Source organism: Episyrphus balteatus, chromosome 1 (genome assembly GCF_945859705.1).
Source record: "Episyrphus balteatus chromosome 1, idEpiBalt1.1, whole genome shotgun sequence".
Taxonomy (NCBI): domain Eukaryota; kingdom Metazoa; phylum Arthropoda; class Insecta; order Diptera; family Syrphidae; genus Episyrphus; species Episyrphus balteatus.
The window spans coordinates 102,162,340-102,182,991 of NC_079134.1; the positions used below are offsets into that span (position 1 = coordinate 102,162,340).

Genomic DNA, 20,652 nt, shown 5'->3' on the forward strand with positions numbered 1-20,652 from the left:
TATACCATAAAAAAGGATTTCAAATGGTTCAATCGAACTCAACTACTGTATTTTTAAGTCGTTGATGATGTAGTAAGCTCTAAATTTCAATTTAAATAATAGTTTTTGTGCTACAATGTCAAATTGTATCCCAAATTTTTGATAGAGCTGCGTGTTAAAAAAAATTAAAAACTAAGGAAATATTGCGAAAATATATATGTACCTACGTACAAAACTAAAGAAGAAATGTATAACAAGGGAAATTTTTGTTAACATTTTACTTACAAGCACTCATTGATGAAGCTGCCTTTCGTGCAAACTCCGCAATAGTTAACACATTTTGGAGGTTTATCACAGTGAGTACCTTCCCATTCGCCAACGCAAGTGCAGTATGGCACTGTATAAGCGTCTAGCTTACAAATTCCATTATTTCGACAGTAACCTAGACAAGGATTTTCGTATTGAATAGCTTTCTGAAAATTGACACAAAATAATTAATATACTAATATATGTAAATGTATGCGTAATTTAAAATTTACTTCACATAGATTTCCATTGAATTCGCCTGTACAGTTGCACATTGCCATTCCTTTAACGACATGGCAAACACCATTATTCTTACAGATTATTCCTGTACAAGGTGTTCGTGATGGTACCAGAGATTGATCGCAAACTAAAATAATGATTTAAGTTATTGAAAACGGCAAAAAACAAAAACCTTACATCTTGGGGGAGTAGCTGTTTGACAAAGATCTGTCTCGCACCGTTCCCCACCATAACGTTCTGTACAAGCACAAAGCAGTTGTTGTCCATGGTCTGTGCAAGTACCACTGTTTAAGCAATAATTAATGCACGAATGCGATTCACATTGTTCTCCATAGTATCCAAGTGCACATTCACACTGCGGTCCTCCTTTGTTACCAATTGTGCAAGATCCGTTGTTTTTACAGAAACCATCGCAGACATTTGTTTCACATCTTTTGCCGGTAAATCTAAATACAGCTTATTTTAAACAGTTCTACTTTGCATATTATTTCTAAGAGCTTACCCATCTGGACAGTCACACTGTGAGGTGCCCGTTACTGTTTCTCGGCAAATACCTCTATTCTCGCATGTTAAATTAGCACAATGCTCACATTTCTCACCGACAAACATATCGGGGCATGTGCACTTCATTCCTTCTTCAGTAATTAAACATGATCCTCCGTTATGACAACGACTCTGACATTCTGGAACTGATGTCTCACATTTAGCTCCTGTCCACCCAGGGGGGCAAAGACACTTCAAAGGAGGTGGTTCGACTGAGCTTGGAAGAAATGCTGCAACCGTACATAATCCTCCATTCATACAATATCTAGAACATCGATAATGTTCACAGAGATCTCCTTCGAACTGGGGTTGACAGATGCATTTTGGAACATGATCAATAACTTTGCAAGAACCAAGATTACATTTCAACGGACAATAATCGGGAACTTCGATGTGCGGTTTGCATTCGTTATTCTAGAAAATAATAATAACATTAATTTAAAATGAAGCATTATAAATACTGGATCACAATTTCGAGGTTTGTATGGAGTAGACTATGAAAATTGAAACTTAAATAAAAACTAATCTCGACCAGCCAGCGTCTAAAAACTTTCTAATTAATTTTCCTCCTTTGTATATGCAACGAAATGTTGATATTCAATAGAGTATGGGGAAAGAGCCGAATAACAGTAATCGTACTTTTAGGAGCCTAGATTTGTAGAAAGGCCTACAACTGGATGAAGCAAATTATGTGGGTGAGGTAGCGCAGTGCGTAGTGTACTGGCCTCTCAACTCGCTTCGTCTAGTTACAATACTCAAGTGACACGGAAAAGTTTTTAGAATAAAATGAAATTTACTAGACTAAGAACCACATACATATGGAATAAAGGAGTGTGATGATCGGGTTCGCACCCATGAAACAGTGCTGTAACTCTAGCCATAAACACTGGGTGGTAGCATCTTAAAGTTATTGTTTTTTTTTTCCAAAGATTATTACAGTAGAGTGATATCAGCGCTATTTTGCTATTCACGTGAATTTCTGTTTCGAATCACACATCCAATTCACTTTTATTCTTCCTTCTAGTACAGGTAAAATAGGCATTTAAAAAAACAATTGTTACACTCATGAAACTTGGCAAAATGTTTGCTTTTGGGATACAAACTAAGGACAAAAAAAGTCTACAAAAAAAAGTTGGGTGGAAGGGTGTTTTTTTCGCGGACAAGAGGGAGGGGGTGATGGTCAAAAATAAACCTAAAAAAACTTGTTAGTCGAATATCATCATATTAAAAGGGTGTTTTTTTTAGTGAAAACAAAAATGATGGGTCACCCTAATGAAATTTGGCAAAAACATTGATTTTGGGATAGAAAGCAAGAATAAAGAGTTTTCATAAAAAAAATTTTGGTGAAAGAGTGTTTTTTTCGAAGAGACAGTAAAATCTGCAACTGGTCCCAAAAAGCCAATGATTCGCGTAAAATGTGGAAGAACTAATCTATAAATGTTTAATTTGTCATCAAAACCATAAATAAAATGAATTGGCTTTTTGGAACCAATTACAGATTTTACTGTCTTTTCGAAAAAAAACACCCTTTCACCCAACTTTTTTTTATAAAAACTCTTTATTCTTGCTTTCTATCCCAAATTCAACGTTTTCACCAAATTTCATTAGGATGACTCATCATTTTTGTTTTCACTCAAAAAAACACCCTTTTAACCATGATATTTTTATAAACACTTTAGATTCTTGTTTCTAATTTAAAAGGTAACATAATTGCTGAATTTCAATTTGGTACTACTAATATTACTCTAGTATTGCACACTTTGCCATATATACCCATATAATCTCTATACCTTAAAAAAACACCCTTTCACGTGAAAAAATGTATAGATTTCTTTTATTCGTAATCCCCATGAGAAAGAGAACATATTTATTGAATTTCGTGAGGGTACCTTTTATACCATTGATTTTATTGGACTTACGCGGATTTTCCCTATTTTCCCAAAAAAACACCCTTTAACCTAAAATATTTGTATAGACTTTTTGGGTTCTTGGTTTCTGTTATAAATGAAACATTTTTACCAATTTTCAGTAGCAATTTTTTCCAAGTTTTTGTGGTACTAATTCCGAATTTCATCATTTCTTAAAAAAAAACACCCTTTCACTCAAGATAATTTTGTACTTTTTATAGATTCTTAATTCTTATACCAACCAAAACTTTTTCACCAAGTTTTAAAAATTAATACAATTTAAGTTAGCTGTTATGATACCTTTTGCACACACAACTTAACCTATCAAAAAAACACCCTTTCACCAAAAATAATTTTAAGAACTTTATGAATCCTTTGTCCCTGCTTTATCTAAAACCTTCATCCTGAATTTCATCAGTGTAGCATGTTTTTCACATGGGTTTTGGTTATATTTTACCTGTTGAAGTCAAAAAACAAGCACCCTTGTTTTTAATCGGCAATAACTTTTCTTAGAGCAATCGTATTGACTTTATTTTTATGTCATTAGATTCAGCATCAAAAAATACCTTGAAAACATGTGTCATATAATGATATTCGACTAACAATTTTTTTTAGGTATATTTTTGACATTCACCCCCTCCCTCTTGTCCACGAAAAAACACCCTTCCAACCATCTCTTTTTTGTAGACTTTTTTTGTCCTTGGTTCGTATCCCAAAAGCAAACTTTTTGCCAAGTTTCATCAGTGTAACAATTTTTTTTTTATTTCTTGATTATATGCACTATTTTACCTGTACTCTGTACTGCTATCGATCGTAAAAACTGCACTATCTCCATTTGACGTTCCTGTGAACGTTGACTGTAAACATTTTATGAGGTAGGTATTTAGAAAAGAGGGTGTTTGTATCGTTGAATAATGGCACATATGTACACACGATTTGAGTTAAAGTTATGCTTTTTACTTAATCGGTTCTCACACTGATCTTTATATATTATAGTACATAATGTATTAGTATTATTGTGTCTCAAATCCTCAACTTGTATTGACTTTTCGGTTCAGGGCTTGATCAAGGCTCGCTCGATTAGTTCAGTAAATCGATCAAATAGGCCAAAAAGCTGAGCGTGGCAATTTAACTTCATTTTTTCTTGCTTTTTGCATTTTTTCAAGTTGTGCGCCCAATATTTATTGTGCTTTGCTGATATGAAAAAAAGCCTTTCGGTGCATGTCTTGTTTTTCGACTCAAGATTGTTTTATTTAATATGTAGCTTACTTTTCGTTGCTAAATCAAAACAATGAATTATGTTTCATAATTGATTTTTCAAACGTCTAAAATTATTATTTTATGTTGTTCTATAATTAGATGTAGTAGGCACGGAATTCAATATTTTACTTACCACCATTACTAATCCGCTTGAACAAAGACACGCATGTCCAGTATTACTTTCTGATGAAAGAACACAAAGTGCTCGCTTGGCTTTACATGGTTCCTTTGCACATGGGTTTGTTACTAAAAATAATTTAAAATATATATTATATGTGACTTATTCATATTTACAATGAACCTACTATTTTTATTTTGTTTAAGTGGATGAAGTATACCAATATCCGAAGATCGATAGCCCTTTAGCAAATACGTTCCATTATCGTTACCAAATTTGTTCATCTTTATAATACTTTGATCGTATAACTTAATGTACAAATAATCCTCGAAAACATCGATTTTTTGTGGTTTTTCTTTATTTGAAAATCTTCGCACAACGTTCCGATCCTTTCCATTCAATCGACAAGTCTCAATGGTACCTTTCCGGTAATCAGCCCAATAGAGCCTTCCAGTTGGATAGTCAATGGACAAACTAATTGGCCAACCAACATCGATTTCAACAAGGCTTTTCTTGTTTGATCCATCAAGTGAAGCAATTAAAATTCCATTTTCTAAAGTTGACCAAATCATTACACGTGACTCAGGTTCTAAAACAATATCTGTTGGATTCATTCCTGTAGATACTAACGGCATGTATTTTTTTCCATCAATATCAGTAGCTATTATCTCATTTAGTCGAGAATCAATAATATATACCATGTGAGTGACCCAATCAACTGCAAGTGATTTCGGGTCATTTAACGAAGGAATCTGAAATATTAAAATGTAATAACTAATAATACAATTTATAAATTACGCATTATTATAGTAACACATTTGTGTATTAGTCAATATAATTTAAAAATAAAAAACGTTGCATTGACCTTCAATTCTGTAAAGAGTACTTAAGAGCAGACAAATTTTGATGCATTTGCTTAAGGAATATGTATAAACATACTCATAAGTTTTAATTCTTTGCCTAATAACTGGATATACTAAAACAAAATCATTAAAGTTCAAAAAACAATTTTACAAAAGTATAGTTTTGATAGAAGACCAAAATGATAAATTCTTTTGGATGTTGAATTCTAAAAAAAACGAAATTAAAGCGATCCTAAGACGATTTTTTTAGTACATCAATGTGCCGAACATGTATGTATTATTGAAAAAAAAAATCGATTTTTTTAAAGAATTCTATCTATGCAAAGCCCAGGCAAATTAATAGGTAAATCAAATCGAAATCTGTTTGAATGAATGTCCTTATCATAAAATTCAATTTGAATGGATGATAAGATGTCGGGAAAAGCCGCCAACTTGAATAAGAGTTTAATACCTTTTTTATTTAATATAAATGATCGAAAAAATGATGCACAAACCAATTTCATGATTTAATTAAGTTTAATTTTATTGTTGGTCAAAGTACGGGTTTGTCTCGCAAAATGACCTTTTTTTCAAATATCTGACGAACTTTTGATTTGTTTGGGTAATTCTCAAGAACGAATTATAGAACTTTTAATTATTTGTAAAATGAGCCATTAATCGTTATTGTAAACATCATATATTATTATATATTATTGTAGTAGAAGACCCCGTCATAGGATCAAAATATTGATCAAAATATGAAATAAATACTTACATCAAACGCCATCAGTTCCTTAAGATCGCGTTTAACTCGAGCTGATTCATGTTTAATATCACTAGATGGTGTAGCAATTTTCATTGTATGTACTTTGCCATGATGCGAGTCAATCCAAAATAGTAGAGTATCCTTCGGTCGAATAAGGATGTCGAAAACATCTATTTTCAGACTTTTGGTTTGGAAGAAACCTACGACAATGGTACCTTCTTGCTTTTCAGGTAAAATAAAACGGAATTCTTGTTCGGAAGCCAAAAGAAGGATCTGATCTGGACTGGACGCTTTACAAGTATCGTTTTTTTTCGGTCCTTTTGAGTACCCGTCATTGCATTTGCAATTATAGTGTCCTGCCTTCTTTTCAATACAAATCTGTGAGCAAGTTCCAAATCCACACACCGGTGGCTGACAATTCATTTCGTCTGATCCATCGATACAATTGTATTGACCTATATTATAAATTCTAGAAACAATCCTTTTCTAAGAGAAATTAAATTATTTAACAAACCATCACATCGGAAGTTTTTCGATATGCACTGATCATTTTGACATTGAAATTGATCATGTCTACATTTTGGCAATGCAGCGCAAATCTCGGGAGCTTCATCTTCACGATCTCCGCAATCGTTGACACCATCGCATAGTGCTGATTTTCTTATACATTTTCGATTTTTACACCTAAGTCCAAAGTGTTAATTTTGTTTTTAATTTTAACATTTAAAAAAAGACAAAAACTTACTTAAAAGCATTTACATGGCAAGGGACTTCAGCACAAGTATCTAAACTCTCATCAGAACCATCAGTACAATCATCCCAGCCATCACATTTCCAACGGCTCATAATACATTTGCCATTTGCACAGTTAAAATGTTCCGGAGGACAAGTGCAGTTTACTTCATCTGATCCATCAGGGCAATCATCATCGCCATCACATTGGTAGTTTCTGAAAATTCAATCAAATTAATTGAGAGCCTTATTTTTTACAGACATTATTACTTATTGATGCATGTGTTGTAAGCTGCACATTTGAACTGGTTATCCTTGCAGGTGATATTGCAATTGATCTCATCGCTGCTATCGTCACAATGAATTTCCCCATCACAACGCTGATCATGTTTTATACACTTCCCGGTACCGCATCTTTAATAATAAAAACAAAAATGATATGTTATTTCTGAGAAGACTGAGGGTGAGGTTTTTAATGATGAGCAATATACAAAATTGAATCAAAAGTAGTTCGTGAGAAGATTAATACATTCAAATAATGCAAAACAAAAATAAAACTCGGAATGAATACTATTAGAAATTTTGTTTGGTCAATATTTAGTTTTAGCTTTCTATAAATGACCTCAAAAGTCTATATTAATCAAATAAGGCGAAAATAGGGGTAAACGTCGGAAAGAATGCTAATAGAAATTGATTTTGCTTAATATCTTAGTTTAAGCAATCTATAATTTACCTCAAAAGTCTAGAAAAATTTCAAGATTTTTCAAGATCAATCCGCGACAAGAAGATTTTAAAAATTAACAATAATGGACAATGGTATACGCATATGACACATGATTTCAAAGTATTTTTTTAATACTGATTCAAGAAACCCATGGCAATCTGACATCTCTGAAAAAAAGTATTACTTTTTTTCATCTGTCAACCCTTTTTATCATAGTAGCAGCAAACTAACTACCGAAAACCCATTTAAAGTTATGATAGAGTAACCAAATATCGCATGATGGTTTTAATATATACACTGCGCGTCACTTGAACAGAAACAACAATTTTTCTTTAGAAAATAGCGATTGGCGCTTTGGTGAGGTAACTTGCAACATTGTTTGTCAAAAGTTTCTCTTTGAAAATGCAAAACCAAAAATCTACTAAGTTACCTCACCAAAGCGCCAATCGCTATTTTCTAAAGAAAAATTGTTGTTTCTATTCAAGTGACGCGCAGTGTATCATCATTAAGAACTAAAACAATGTATTACACAAATATGATTGTCGGAGAAAGCCTATCAATAAACATACTACCAATCAATCACGGAAGCTACAGTATTCAATAGGGTGGGTCAAAAAAATCGAAATTTTTTTTTTTGATTTGGTACTTCGAAAAATCGATTGCTAGACCCCTCTAGAATATACACACCAAATATGAGCTCTTTATATTAATGGGAAGGTCCTCCGCTTTGCAATTTTCCATTTTTACATCAAGCTTCTACTAAAAAAAAATAATCTTTTTATTAATTGACTTTTTAGCAAATTTCTTTTCATATTCTTGTAGGAAATTGAACGCTCTACAAAAAATGCCTTATACACTTTTTTCGTTTATCTAACCGTTGAATAGATATTTGAGGTCCAAAGATCGAGAAAATCTTTAAAAATTCGTTTTTTGTTCTTAATTTTGTAACAAATTGAAAAATTATAATGATCAAACGCGCAAGATATATTCTTGTTGAAAATTGATTGCTCCACAAAAAAGGTCTTATTAACTTTTTTCATTAATCTAACCATTCTAAAGATATTCGAGGTCAAAGTTAAAAAAAAATATAAAAACATTTTATATTTTTAAAAAATTTCTAATTCACTGAAACTTCATTATTTTCAAATTAGCAAGTTATATTCTTGTAGGGGCTTAAACGTTCTACAAAAAATTCCTTGGAATGAAGTTGATTGCTTTAACCGTTTAGAAGATATTCGTATCCAAACCAATGCTCAATGATTTCAATAGTTTTCTTATGACCCGTATGCATTGCGATTTGGATACGAATATCTTCTAAACGGTTAAAGCAATCAACTTCATTCCAAGGAATTTTTTGTAGAACGTTTAAGCCCCTACAAGAATATATCTTGCTAATTTGAAAATAATGAAGTTTCAGTGAATTAGAAATTTTTTAAAAATATAAAATGTTTTTATATTTTTTTTTAACTTTGACCTCGAATATCTTTAGAATGGTTAGATTAATGAAAAAAGTTATTAAGACCTTTTTTGTGGAGCAATCAATTTTCAACAAGAATATATCTTGCGCGTTTGATCATTATAATTTTTCAATTTGTTACAAAATTAAGAACAAAAAACGAATTTTTAAAGATTTTCTCGATTTTTGGACCTCAAATATCTATTCAACGGTTAGATAAACGAAAAAAGTGTATAAGGCATTTTTTGTAGAGCGTTCAATTTCCTACAAGAATATGAAAAGAAATTTGCTAAAAAGTCAATTAATAAAAAAATTATTTTTTTTTAGTAGAAGCTTGATGTAAAAATGGAAAATTGCAAAGCGGAGGACCTTCCCATTAATATAAAGAGCTCATATTTGGTGTGTATATTCTAGAGGGGTCTAGCAATCGATTTTTCGAAGTACCAAATCAAAAAAAAAATTTTCGATTTTTTTGACCCACCCTAGTATTCAATTATTATTTTTATCTTGGAGTAAATGTTTAAATTTAATGCAAAACATGCAGCAACGATTAAATGCCATTTTGACAGAATTTCGATTTGATAATCATCGAAATCCTAGTCTTACGTTGTAGTAGAAAAAACAATAGTTTATTATTGTTTACATTGGAAAATGTTTAATAACCTATGTACACAGTTACCAATAATTTTAGAAAAAATAATAAAACCAATACCAATTAGTATTTAATAGCTCGAGGACTGTTTATATAAAATGTTACACACATTTTGCCGTTGTTCAAATACAATATTTAAATATACAAATATAAATATAAATATTTTATTACAGTTTAAACACTCGTTATCAAATATTTTTTCATTATTTAGTAATAGCCGTATCCTCCTCTATGTCTATGTCCACGATATCCATAACCACTATCGTAACCGTAATTGGGAACCACTAAGGGCACTGCAACCGCATATATTGGTCGTGGAGGTGGTGGTGGAGGGGGTGGTGGCGGACGAGGTCGAAGTGGAGTTACTACAACTGCTGGATAAAATCCTCCACTGCCATATCCATACGTTGGAATAGGACTTCCAACGCAAAACGAAAAAAGCAAAAGCAGTGCGCTCACCGATGCAAAAAGCAATAATTTCATTTCGATTATTAAACTTTTAATTAAATGCAATTTCTTTTTATAAGAATCGACAACAATCGTTTTCATTAAATTAACACATTAGTGTTAAATTAACACATAAGTTCGGTGATTAATAGTGATTCTTTTAGTAAATCCCCGAAAAGCGGATGTTTAAACAATTTTTCTAAACGTCATCATCGATATCTGTAGATAATTAATTTTGTTAACAAATATGTATAAAAAAAATTCACGACTAGGTCACAAGTAGGTACTTGAATTTCTCTAGCAAATAACTTAAGTCGTTAGTTTGAATAATATATTTTTGATGGGAAATTGTAGATGGATGAGCAGAAAACGCATAGAAAGGGAGACGAAATTGAGAAACGCACATTTTCGCGTTTTCCATTATTGCAATGTCTAATCACACTGGTCAACAAGAGATATCGGAAAAATTTAAACAGTTTTTGAAAGAAGAAAAACAGTTCTTATAAAAACCGTTACAAATTATGTTGAAATATATTATGTCGCATTATAGCATAAACTCAAGAAACATTAAAAACGTTTTTTTTTTAAGCTATTGCATAGATTTTAACGCAGGCCTGGGATGTGGTACTAGCCAAAAAATATAGTAACGAAAAATGTAACGAAAAATGAAACGAAAATTTATTACGAAAATTTATTACACACATGGATGGTTCACTAAACCTGTATGTTATGTGTCTACATGGTACGAATGTACATGTACAATTGTACGAAGCTTGCATGTATCGAGACGAACGAGAGCAAGCAAGCGCTGTTTGCAGAGATACCCAAAGGAGATGGGAAACTTTCGTACGTTTTACCCCCCAAAACCCATTTGTTTATTTCGTGTTGTTGTAATCTCTTTTGTATTCGTGAATAAATGTGAAAAACACACATAGTGTAGCCACGGTGTTTTTACGCACACCTAAGCAAAAATGTACGATTTTTCACGCATACTTAGCCAAAAATGTATATTTTTTCACGCATACTTATCCAAAAATGTCTAAAGCAGCTTGTAGGCAAACCCATAAACAAAAAATACCAAGACTGGAAACTTTCGTACGTCTTTCCCCCCAGATCATTGGTTTTGTGTAGGGTAGGTAAACAAATTATAATTGCATAAGTTGACAAAAAATGCAAAGCAATAGCTTAACCGCGGCAGTCCTCGAGTGCCACAAGTCTTTTTTGTTTTTTATAACGATAATATTTAAAACAAACAGGAGGTAATTGAATATTTCCGATTTCGGATTCTTGTGGAAAAAAATTAATTCTGATGATCAGTGTTATCATTGTTATACAGGGTGATTCAGGGCTAGAGCGTTTAAGTTCGGTCGAGGCAAGAAAGAAATCATATGGGAGGAGGGTTTATTCTCGGACTTTTAGCTGAGGAGCACAATTTTCGGAAAAAATTACTGATTTTGAAATTTTTTTTTAATTAATGGATACACCTAAAACAACGTGCTGTAAAGCTTTATCAACGAAAAAAATTTATCAATTCAAGGTTAATGCACTACTGTATCACTCCATTGTATCCTCATTCAAGTCATAATGTTTGAAAAATAATAGACGAAATATTAATGTTTCATAAAATAATTTACCAACGCCCAGCCACGTAAAAACAAAAAAATAAAGAAGTTTCTAAGAAAAAGTTTTGGTTTTTTATTAATTTCTCAAATACGACAAGACATTTTTGCATACGGTTTTCTGTTTTTGTTTAAAAACAAATAAGAGCACAGAATTTCGAAATTAGTACTTAGTTACATAACATTTTGAAAGAAATTAGTTCGAATTTATTTTAAAAATTTTGATTTTGAAAATTAATTTTTCAAAATCTGAGTCATAAAACAGCTTTATTCCAAAACCAGAAAAAAGACAAAATATTTGGCTTTGCGAAAAGTTACACGTTTTTCCATATTAACTAATTTTTTGAAAACTGCCCCACCAAGCTAAGCGGGGGGGTATAAATCCCAAACTATACGACTTTTTTCTTGTCTCGATCTATATACAGTAGAGTGGAGCGTTTTTGGACTTTTTTTTCAGATCACTGCGTGCAACTCATGGTTTATGCCTTGTGCTCTTCTGAACATATTCTGATACTTTTTTTTTATTCGACAATGGAAAAATAAAAATCGGGAAGCCTCTGAAGATTGCTCGTATTTCACAAAAATCGATATTTTATGAGGCGTTAGAACCCATCTGAATTGACTTAATCTTTTTCATTTCACTACCAACTGCTCATAACTTATGCTGAGTGATCTCTAGTACCAGATCTGAACCCCTATTTTGAGTCGTTAATGGAAAAAACGAAATCGGGAAGGCTCCGAAAAATGCAAATTTTCGCAAAAATTCAGATTTTTTAAATTGTATAAAATCCCACCCAGAACAAATTTCTTTTACAACTGGTTTGTATTTGCTATATTTGTGAGAACCTCATTGAACCTTATAAGCTATGGAGCACTCAAACTGAGAATTTTTCTGTAATATTGATGTCGTTTATGGGGGATTTAAGAAAATGCTACTTTGACATCCCCAATCCTTAGATATTTGACATTTAGGTGTTTCCATAATTCTTGCCTATACTATTTTCTTGCCCATGCTAAATTTTTATTTCGAAGTCAAAATGGCGTAATAATTATACCGTTTAACGATTTATTTTTATGAATTTAACAATATTAAAAACAAAAGTTTGTGGAAAACAAAAGATTGTATGGTATTTAAGAAAACCGTCTGCAGGTAAAGTTAAAAAAAAAATAAGCATGGGCAAGAATTATGGAAACACCTAAATGTCAAATATCTAAGGATTGAACTAAGATATCGACATAAATTAAACGCAGTTACAAAGGTTAGTGTTATATATAAAAATTAAATTTATTAACGGAGTTTTTAAGTGTAGTATTAGAGTTTAAAATTCTATTGAAATGGGTCAGGGGATGTCAAAGTTGCATTTTCTTAAATCCCCCATAAACGACGTCAATATTACAGAAAAGTTCTCAGTTTGAGTGCTCCATAGCTTATAAGGTTCAATGAGGTTCTCACAAATATAGCAAATACAAACCAGTTGTAAAAGAAATTTGTTCTGGGTGGGATTTTATACAATTTAAAAAATCTGAATTTTTGCGAAAATGTGCATTTTTCGGAGCCTTCCCGATTTCGTTTTTTCCATTAACGACTCAAAATAGGGGTTCAGATCTGGTACTAGAGATCACTCAGCATAAGTTATGAGCAGTTGGTAGTGAAATGAAGAAGATTAAGTCAATTCAGATGGGTTCTAACGCCTCATAAAATATCGATTTTCGTGAAATACGAGCAATCTTCAGAGGCTTCCCGATTTTTATTTTTCCATTGTCGAATAAAAAAAAAGTATCAGAATATGTTCAGAAGAGCACAAGGCATAAACCATGAGTTGCACGCAGTGATCTGAAAGAAAAGTCCAAAAACGCTCCACTCTAATATACAGGGTTACCTTTAGGTGCTTGGCACATTCCTCCTGAGTAACCCTGTATATTAGGGTGGGTCAAAAAAATCAAAATTCTTTTTTTTGAATTGGTACTCCGAAAAATCGATTGCTAGACCCCTCTAGAATATACACACCAAATATGAGCTCTTTATATTAATGGGAAGGTCCTCCGCTTTGCAATTTTCCATTTTTACATCAAGCTTCTACTAAAAAAAAATATTTTTTTTATTAATTGACTTTTTAGCAAATTTCTTTTCAGATTCTTGTAGGAAATTGAACGCTCTACAAAAAAGGCCTTATACACTTTTTTCGTTTATCTAACCGTTGAATAGATATTTGAGGTAAAAAAATCGAGAAAATCTTTAAAAATTCGTTTTTTGGTCTTAATTTTGTAACAAACTGAAAAATTATAATCATCAAGCGCGCAAGACATATTCTTGTTGGAAATTGATTGCTCCACAAAAAAGGTCTTAATAACTTTTTTCATTAATCTAACCATTCTAAAGATATTAGAGGTCAAAGTTAAAAAAAAATATAAAAACATAACTTGAGAATTTTTATATTAAAAATTCTCAAGTTTTGTTCAACTCCGAGTGAAAAAAATGGCCCTAAACGTTCTACAAAAAATTCCTTGGAATCAAATAGATTGCTTTAACCGTTTAGAAGATATTCGTATCCAAACCAATGCTCACTGATTTCAATAGTTTTCTTATGACCCGTATGCATTGCGATTTGGATACGAATATCTTCTAAACGGTTAAAGCAATCAATTTCATTCCAAGGAATTTTTTGTAGAACGTTTATAGCTCAGGGAAATTAGTCAAAATATGGGCATGAAATCGCATTTTTCGCGGGACAAAATTTTTTTCATGGAATGTGTTCGGGTGGTTGTCCTTATCATAAAAGTCAATTTGTTGGGAAAATTGGAGGTTGGGAACAGCCGCCATCTTGGAAAAGAGATTGGTATCGTTTTTATTGAATAGCTCCATTGTTATTCATTTTAACAAAAAATGACAAAGGTAAGACTTATTAACAATAAAATTATCTAAGAAATGATATACAAAACAATTCCGTGAGTTGATTAAATAAAATTTTATAGTTGGTCAAAGTGCAAGTTTGTATCGCAAGGTTGGGACAAAATGACATTTTTTCATATATCTGACGAACTTTTGATTTGTTTGGATAATTCTTCAAGAATCAATTATAGTACTTATAATTACCTATAAAATGAGCCCACAATCGTTATTGTAACCATCGTATTGTAGAAGTAATCTAACTCCGAAACTCTCCATGTACTAGTCAAAAGTGAGAAAAAAGCTAGTTTTTTGCTAGTAGGCCGAGAAAATTTTGGGAGTAGAGGTATAACCAAAATATAAGTACGCAGTTTTGCAGCCATACTCGTGTTTATGTCGATTTCAAAGGTCTAACAACTCTAATTTTGGGCTTCATACGGTTTTTGGGGGGTTAAATAACATAAGTTTTCCAGTTAACGTGAATGGGCTAAATTTTGATTGAGATTGAGGTGTCCAGATTTAGGAAAAATGATAGAGCATCAGCTTGTATATTTATAATTTCAAATAGTATAAATTTAGCCCATTCACGTTAACTGGAAAACTTATGTTATTTAACCCCCCAAAAACCGTATGAAGCCCAAAATTAGAGTTGTTAGACCTTTGAAATCGACATAAACACGAGTATGGCTGCAAAACTGCGTACTTATATTTTGGTTATACCTCTACTCCCAAAATTATCTCGGCCTACTAGCAAAAAAATAGCTTTTTTCTCACTTTTGACTAGTACATGGAGAGTTTCGGAGTTAGAGTACTTCTACAATACGATGGTTACAATAACGATTGTGGGCTCATTTTATAGGTAATTATAAGTACTACAATTCATTCTTGAAGAATTATCCAAACAAATCAAAAGTTCGTCAGATATATGAAAAAATGTCATTTTGTCCTAACCTTGCGATACAAACCCGCACTTTGACCAACTATAAATTTGTATTTAATCAACTCACAGAATTGTTTTGTATATCATTTTTTAGATAATTTTATTGTTAATAAGTCCTACCTTTGTCATTTTCTGTTAAAATGAATAACAATGGAGCTATTCAATAAAAACGATACCAATCTCTTTTCCAAGATGGCGGCTGTTCCCAACCTCCAATTTTCCCAACAAATTGACTTTTATGATAAGGACAACCACCCGAACACATTCCATGAAAAAAATTTTGTCCCGCGAAAAATGCGATTTAAATTACTAATTTCCCTGGGCTATTAAGCCCCTACAAGAATATATCTTGCTAATTTGAAAATAATGAAGTTTCAGTGAATTAGAAATTTTTTAAAAATATAAAATGTTTTTATAGTTTTTTTTAACTTTGACCTCGAATATCTTTAGAATGGTTAGATTAATGAAAAAAGCTAACAAGACCTTTTTTGTGGAGCAATCAATTTTCAACAAGAATATGTCTTGCGCGTTTGATCATTATAATTTTTCAATTTGTTACAAAATTAAGACCAAAAAACGAATTTTTAAAGATTTTCTCGATTTTTTTACCTCAAATATCTATTCAACGGTTAGATAAACGAAAAAAGTGTATAAGGCCTTTTTTGTAGAGCGTTCAATTTCCTACAAGAATCTGAAAAGAAATTTGCTAAAAAGTCAATTAATAAAAAAAATATTTTTTTTTAGTAGAAGCTTGATGTAAAAATGGAAAATTGCAAAGCGGAGGACCTTCCCATTAATATAAAGAGCTCATATTTGGTGTGTATATTCTAGAGGGGTCTAGCAATCGATTTTTCGGAGTACCAATTCAAAAAAAAAGAATTTCGATTTTTTTGACCCACCCTACTGTATATAGTTCGTTTTTTCACGAATAAGCATACCTTATAGTACGGGAAAGTTAGACTTTTGCTGGGAAAAAATTCCAAAATGTATTTTGACTTCAGGACTCGAAACAGTATCAAGACACGAGTTGAAAACCACATTATGCACAATTGCATCTAGAGTCATTTGGCCGATATTTTGTCTTTGGTAAAAATTTTACTTTTTCACGCAACTCGCGTATTTTTGAACCTACAGAGAAACAATGTATAACAAACTTGAAGATAATTTAATTTCCTACAAATAACTTTTTCGATTATCAAAAAACCAAAATGTGGTTTTCGACTAGTGTCATGATGCTCTTTCGAGTCCTGAAGTCAAAATACATTTTTGATTTTTTTCCCAGATCCCATATAATAAAATCTTACTTTCCCGTACTATTAAAGTGAATACATAGGAATACTTCAAATTAAACACACTTAATATTTTAAGCGATTTTTGAAGGTTATATTCCTATTTTTTTTGATAAATCTTGCATAAAATAATTAAGTTAATGATGACCATCAACTAAGCGAAGCACTTTTCGCAAATCAAATGCGGTATTTGTTTGATTATTTTGTTGCTAAAAAGTGCAGTTTGAATTTTGTAGCTCTGGAAGTTGGTTTTTGTTTTTTTTTTGTGTGGTGTTCTGCTAGGTATGTACATAAGAATTTAGCGAAGCACCTTCCGGAATCGACGTCAAACTAGGTTCATAATTTGTTGCTAATAAGATACGAGAATCTTGATTTTGTCGCCCCAGTATTTTTGTAGTTTCACTTAATCCGCTTAGTAAACTTAGCAAAACACTCCCTTCTATAGAATCGAAGTGATATTTATAGTTCATTATGAAGTTTTGTGTGAAATAGCCTTTCTGCTCGATCTGCTAGGTCATTTTTACAGAGCTCATCGATTGAGTCTTGATCCAGCTCTGAGTTAAAGAAAGTGGAGCTTTCAAAGCGCTCCGAACAAAAAAATTAACAGTTTTTTTTTTTGACACCTCAGTGCTCCCTTATAGATAAATGGAAAACAAGGTATGCTTATGTAAACTCCATGTCTCCGAATTTGACACTCGAGTTTATTGTTGAAAATTTTTTCTTCTATTTAAAGCCGTAACTACATTCACTACTTTTTGCAACAGTAAAAATATTTTGTTTCTAACGTTTTGTGAAAAAGAGAATACAAATGGTTTTTGAGACCACAAACTAATAGCGTTTTCTTAGTTGTAATATCAATTGATCAGTTATAATTATTATAAATGTTGAGTATTTTTAATTTGGGCTTTTATGATCATTAAATTTTTAAAGCAATTAAAAGACTAATCCATTGATTTTCCCGACATTTCCTTTGGTTTTTTGCCAACATCTTCAGGGGTTTTTAATTTTATTAGATCTTTAATACAATACAATACAAAATTGTTTAGAACATTTCTTTTGTTTTTTTTTCTCTCAAATTAATAACTTACTTTTGTCGTCAAATTACATTTGTATACATATGTTTTCGTTCGGTAATTCTTAGAGCAGTCAGAAGCTGTCCGATTCGAAATGCCAACCGGATAAACTTGGGTAGCTACATACTGTTTTTCTGTTTTTGATTGATTTAAAAAGAAAAACCAATAAAAAACAACTTTTATTTAATATAAAGTCATTATTCATTAAGTTAATTGTTTACTGTATGAACTCTCATTATTAGAAAATAAAAAATATTGAACAAAAAGTAATAAGTTTTGAAAAATTTTATCTAACCAAAAATGGTCTTGCCCCACATGGGGGTAAGATCGCCATCGCCATATCAAATTTATGTTGGCAGAAAGACCGTTTCTTTTGTTTTAAATGCAGTCTATATGCAATAATAACACAACTACGTTATATTTTTATTATAGTTCTCACTCCAGCACAAGCTTTGTGGTACCATTTGGTACACATTTCATTTTATTAAAATAAAAGGTACGTACAGTAAGATTATATCTTTTCTAGTACCTACTTAGATAAACTATGTTTAGAAAAAATTTAATTTACAAATGATTGTTATACACTGCCGCTCATCTGAATAGGTTCACATTTTAGTTCATCTTACTTTTAGCCTGTCTTGGTATTTAATGCAATGGCACATCTTTTTTATATATGTAACGAGAGAACATCTTTATGCTCTAAATTTAGGAGAAAAAAAATTGTCCTAGGGCCTACCGTTCTTCTCAGACGGTAGCTAGACCAAATCTATTCATGAAAACAAGCATATTTTTTGGCTCATCTGAATAGGTTCAAAAGCAAAAATGTTAATAAACGATGGGTTGCATGGGTCAGTTGGACTAAAAGTTGTGTCTGTCAATAAATCTGATTGTGTATAACCTGTAGATCGAAAACGGGTCGCGAAAAATCTTTAGGGGCGGAAAAAATGGGGAAAATAAAAGAAGTCTTTGAATTAGGACGAAACTCACGATGCATTGGGACAAAAACAAAGCACAAGTTTAAATTTAGTAAGCAGTTATTTGCGCAGTATCCAAGGGTATAAAAACAACATTAAAAGTCAAAGTAACTCAGTCACAACATGGGCCGATAGATGTGCAATGATCATAACAGCATGACTTCTCTCTAAAAACTAAGCTGAAAACCGGTATAAAATGCAGTTTAATGACGGCAAAACGGCTTTTCAGAAGTGGGAAACATTTGAGAAGAACAAAACTTCGCAAAAATTACCACTTTACAAACCACGAAAAGAAACTCGACTCCAATTAAAAAAAAAAAACAAAAAACGTGAAAATCGAATTTGCAACCGGTGATTTTTCAAAGGAAAAAAAATGAATTAAGTGGACCCTGAGGGCTAAATTTCTATTGTTATGACCTTCGTAGAGAGAACCATTATTTTAAGTTGTCTAGATAACTGTGAACGCAGTGTCATTAAGTGCAAAGCTATTTCTTTCTACAAAACTTTCGATCTGCAATTGCTAACACAGTTTTTTTTTTTACTATTGGAGGCGAGTTTCTTTTTGTGGTTTGTAAAGTGGTAAATTTTGCGATGTTTTGTTCTTCTCAAATGTTTACCACTGCTGACAACCCGTTTTGCCGTCGTTAAACTGCATTTTATACCGGTTTTCAGCTTAATTTTAGCGAGAAGTCATGCTGTTCTGATCATTGCACATCTATCGGCCCATGTTGTGACTGAGTTACTTTGACTTTTAATGTTGTTTTTATACCCATGGATATTGCGCAAATAACTGCTTACTAAATTTTTACTTGCGTTTGTTTTTGTACCAATGCATCGTTGATTTCGGCCTAATTCAAAGACTTCTTTTATTTTCCCCATTTTTTCCGCGCCTAAAGATTTTTCGCGACCCGTTTTCGACCTTACAGATTATATACACAATCAGATTTATTGACAGACACAATTTTGAGTCCAACTGACCCATGCAACCCATCATTTATTAACATTTTTGCTTTTGAACCTATTCAGATGAGCCAAAAAATATGCTTGTTTTTATGAATAGATTTGGTCTAGCTACCGTCTGAGAAGAACGGTAGGCCCTAGGACAATTTTTTTCTCCTAAATTTAGAGCATAAAGATGTTCTCTCGTTACATATATAAAAAAGATGTGCCATTGCATTAAATACCAAGACAGGCTAAAAGTAAGATGAACTAAAATGTGAACCTATTCAGATGGGCGGCAGTGTATAATATTGATTTGTTAAATCTAAGAAAAAGAAAAATAATTTAATAATTTTATAATTTAATAATTTAATAAGTAAGAGCATTCTTTGTGAGTGCCAAAAAAGGTATTGGATTGTGATTCGATTGAGGGAAACGAGAAGTGGAGGAAGATAGCGGATTCGAATTTATTTGGATTAACAATAAGTTTGATAGAGGGTGAGAGAGAGTTCCAGAGCATAGAGAAAGGAATACCTAGAGACGCGACTTCGGTTGGTTTTTCTCTTCCACCCTACAAGCTGAGAGAAAAAACTCTACATTGCTTATATGTGGTAGTTTTCCCGTGCATTGTAAATGGCAACAACACATTCAACTGTGGAGTTTTGCTCAAACGAATTTAAGTGCTCAATTAGACTATAAATGCATAAAATTTATACATTAAATTCAAAACACGAACCTTTAAGGTTTTTATGAACAAATATTTTATTTCTATTTTACAGCTTAATCGTTGGAGCGCACATAGGGGTATTTACCTTCAAAAACCGCTCATGCGAATTTTTTTTGCTTAATGAAGTTGTACTTGACTAAAACCACTAATCAACAGTAAAAGAGTTTTTTTCTAATAAATTTAGGTATAAAAAAAATTTTGGATACACTGAAAAAAAAAAAATAGTGAATTC

The 20,652-nt window shown here is 32.0% G+C and overlaps 1 protein-coding gene across 3 annotated transcripts in view; it reads right to left on the minus strand.

The window, feature by feature from the left end:
- LOC129907846 (low-density lipoprotein receptor-related protein 1B) overlaps positions 1–20,652 on the minus strand; it is an 81,969-nt gene that overhangs the window by 9,588 nt on the left and 51,729 nt on the right. For all 3 annotated transcript variants that reach the window (XM_055984259.1, XM_055984258.1, XM_055984257.1), the window contains 10 exons: positions 6,964–7,107; positions 6,707–6,910; positions 6,476–6,645; positions 5,971–6,416; positions 4,541–5,105; positions 4,369–4,481; positions 1,028–1,482; positions 703–971; positions 519–652; positions 265–452 (listed from right to left, as the gene is read on the minus strand). In XM_055984259.1, coding sequence (XP_055840234.1) covers positions 265–452; positions 519–652; positions 703–971; positions 1,028–1,482; positions 4,369–4,481; positions 4,541–5,105; positions 5,971–6,416; positions 6,476–6,645; positions 6,707–6,910; positions 6,964–7,107 — 2,688 coding nt within the window. The remainder of the gene's footprint in view (positions 1–264; positions 453–518; positions 653–702; positions 972–1,027; positions 1,483–4,368; positions 4,482–4,540; positions 5,106–5,970; positions 6,417–6,475; positions 6,646–6,706; positions 6,911–6,963; positions 7,108–20,652) is intronic.